General features: G+C 38.5%; 1 protein-coding gene across 1 annotated transcript in view; it reads right to left on the bottom strand.

The window, feature by feature from the left end:
- The window catches only part of KIAA1210 (KIAA1210 ortholog), a gene marked incomplete at its 5' end in the record, with an annotated part of 17577 nt that extends 14326 nt beyond the window's left edge, over positions 1-3251 (bottom strand). Inside the window, 2 exons of the mRNA XM_009698585.1 lie at positions 265-423; positions 3122-3251. Of these exons, the coding sequence (XP_009696887.1) occupies positions 265-423; positions 3122-3251 (289 nt within the window). The remainder of the gene's footprint in view (positions 1-264; positions 424-3121) is intronic.
- Positions 3252-3461: the final 210 nt, after the last annotated feature.

The raw sequence follows: 3461 nt of genomic DNA, 5'->3' as shown, positions 1-3461 counted from the left end.
TTTCCCTAATGACATAGGTCACAACTGCCCCAGCCCTGGTCTCCATAAAAGCATAGAAAATTGTACTCAGAAGGTATTTGTAAGGCCACTTCCTAGGTATCCCTCACAGTGACAAGTCCGCAATCCACCTAGGTAATTTGTTCTAGTTCTAACTGATCCGCACCATCAGATTTTATCACAAGCAAGCAAAAAGGTCTTCCCCTTCTCCAAGTAGATTTTATCTTTTTTGTACAGGTGGTCACTAAAGTGACATAACAATCATACCTTGCTTGGTGAATCTGTCAGAACTTCATGAAGGGTTGAAATTTCAGGAGGGCTTCTAGGTAAACCATCGTCTTCAGAAACAGCACCTGCATCTTCCAGTTTCTTTCCAGTTATAACAAGAGGAGTTGATCCAAGTCTGATGTTCTGCTGCAACTGAAGCTGTGGTTGAAAAGAAATCTACAATATAGACTTTCAATGGCATTATTTATAGGGAATATTTTAGACACTTTTACCTCAGTTGCTCCCATTAGGTATGCAGAATCTCTTAGTTAACAGAAATACTTGAAGAAACAGACCATTTACAGAAAAGAGCCATTAATAAAATTTTATTTAGTTACATTCATCAAGGGCCCATCATTAGAACTGGCTTTGGTAGAAAATTAAAATCAAACTCAGTTTTATTCAGTAAGGTACCAAAGACAGAAATTTCACCATTCCAGAAAATTTACAGCAGTTTAACTCAATTTAAATTTAAAACTTTAAAAATTCTAGATTTAAGTACTCTTTAAATAATTACATGTATCCGGATGACCAAAATAGTCACACAAAGTATTGTCAGTGAGCAGTTCCCAAGTCCAGGTTTATGTAGTCAGCTTTCCTTCACAAAGCCCTTCCAAATACTGAGAGCTTGTCACCACCCTCTCCCACACAAGTAGCTGAGCACACAAAGAAAATTTAATTCAATTTTCTTTATACAAAGAAAATTTAATTCAATTTCTGCTCCACCCTAATGAATTGCTTGTTAATTTTCCCCAGCATCACATCCTGGTCCTGTCTAGAGCAAGAATGATAACGGCAGCCAGGAAAAACTTTGTTTGTAAAGGAGTACAGGGATTCTTTTCTGAGATTGCACAAAAGAATGCTCTGGCAGGCCCTGACCCTAGAAAAATAAAACAAAGTCTGCAACCTCACAAGCAGCCAGATGTTCCCTCAAACTAAGAAAGTTCAGTTCTCAGGAAACACCATTAGTAAAATTCTTGGCTTAAGTCTGTCAGCTATGTCAAAGCTGGAATAGAAACAAGGTCTGAACAGAAACTTTGTCCTTCAACTAAAAATGTCTCAACTGAATATTCCCAAGATAAATATGCAGACCTGTTTTTTTCTGTTTCTTTGCTTATTAAACCAGATTGGGAAATTCTAGGCCTAATTCTGTGCTCTTCTGCAACCTATGCATTCATTTATATCTCTGTAAAATAGGTCTAAAGAGCTGCCATTCTTATTCAGCAAAATTCACTTGCAGTGTAATTCCTACAGATCTAAACAGCCACACAGGGTAGCACAATGTCACCCTCTAATCCATCAGTCTTCTAGTTCAAATGGCTTTCTTGCTCACTTAGCCACAACAATCAAAGACATCACCAGTACAATCTGCAAAAGTAGGACTGAAGACAAACTGCACAAAGATTGCAATACATAGGTAAAACAAGACATACAACATACCTGTGCACTTCATGGGAAGGAAAATACAGAAAGTCAATTTTGCTTTTCTCGCTTTTCACAACTTCCCATCTTTGATTTATTAAATTTATTACATGCAGACAGCAAAGTGTTGTGGGGGAAACTCTGAATTTATAGTCTGTCTTCTACTGGTAGAAGTTAATTTATATTGCTAAGAAAATAACAGCTTTTATTAGTGCTTGCTTTTTATTCTGACAAGAGTGAAGCTCATGGAAAAAAGGCTGTCTTTTATGACTATAAAAGTACTGCTGGCAGTAACAGCAAAGTGTTGTGGGGGAAACTCTGAATTTATAGTCTGTCTTCTACTGGTAGAAGTTAATTTATATTGCTAAGAAAATAACAGCTTTTATTAGTGCTTGCTTTTTATTCTGACAAGAGTGAAGCTCATGGAAAAAGGCTGTCTTTTATGACTGGCAGTATTACATTACCATGCAGGACGATGGATGGATGAAAAGAGGGCACAGTGGACTGGATATAGCATGAAAAGAGCTTTTCTTCCCCAACAAAGTTCTGTCATACATACACATGATTTCTCCTGCTACTCCTATTGTTATATGAAAAATACCCTGAATTGAAGCTTAGCCTGTTTTTCAGTCTTATGGGGGAACAAGTCCCTCTGTGCATCTTCTGTTACTTAACATGTGATGCAATTGTGTTTTGCAACATGAAGCTCACATTGAGCAAAAGAAGAATTTCAATGGCCTTTGGCTGCTTTATCAATGGTTTGTTTTCAGTTTCTGGAAAAACCTTAAACTTTTATCTCAGTGCTCTGAGCTGGGTAGTTGTTTAAATGCAATTAATATAACCAATAGTTGATAAGGGAGCTGTCAAGGAAGGTTCAGTATGTGCCTTGGAAGAAGGAAATGACCTAGCAGAATACAGTATCCTTTACTCGGAAGAATAATGATATAAATAAAGCTGTTACCCTGACACATCCATCATCCCACATGCTTACACAGCTGCTGGTGCTAGTGCGTACAGTGAAAACATATAACCAGAATTGCCAAAAAGAATAATGTATAAATAATATATAAAGAATAACAGTGTAAGGGACACACTACAGTATAAATAAATGGCCTTAACCCAAAAGCAGTAGCTATGAAGTAAAGAATGGAAATCCCATTGGAAGAGAACATGTTCATTAAGGAAAGTTTCCAAGAGTCCATGAACTGCATTCACGTCACTCGCACACTATGAGACTTAGGCAAGGCTGAAAGCACCAGGACTGCTCAAAGATACAGCTTCCGAGAGGCAGAATAGATCCAAACCCAGTAAATCTGGCTTTGAACATTTTAGTCAACAAGATCTTAGGGCACACAGCACAGGAATCAAGCAACAGAGTTTCCTAGGAGACAGCTAATACAAAGCAGCACCATGAATGAGGGGACGGCGTTCTCACCTGTAAAGTTTTCACTCTCCCAGGTATGTTTTCCTGAGATGACGTGTCACCTGCCACATTTCCTGGTGTAGACTCAAAAATGAAGACACTGTCATGGGACAAGGCTTTGTTTCCCATGCTTCCTTTGGGCCTGGAAAGGAAGGAAGAGTGGTCAGTGCACTGGGTACAGCGCTCCAACACTTCCCTGCACAACTTTACTAGGGCAGAAGGATCATAAAAAGATCAGGGTGGGATGCATCTCACTTAACTTCAGAATTGTGCATATTAGCTGTCTAAGGTAGTCACTGCTAGCTCCTTTTATACTCAGAAGGGAGGAAGAAACACTTTTTAGGATGCTGAT

The sequence above is a fragment of the Cariama cristata genome, unplaced genomic scaffold, assembly GCF_000690535.1.
Source record: "Cariama cristata isolate BGI_N322 unplaced genomic scaffold, ASM69053v1 scaffold9124, whole genome shotgun sequence".
Taxonomy (NCBI): domain Eukaryota; kingdom Metazoa; phylum Chordata; class Aves; order Cariamiformes; family Cariamidae; genus Cariama; species Cariama cristata.
The sequence above is the reverse complement of the archived record's forward strand: the minus strand, read 5'-3'. Positions and strand labels throughout refer to the sequence as shown.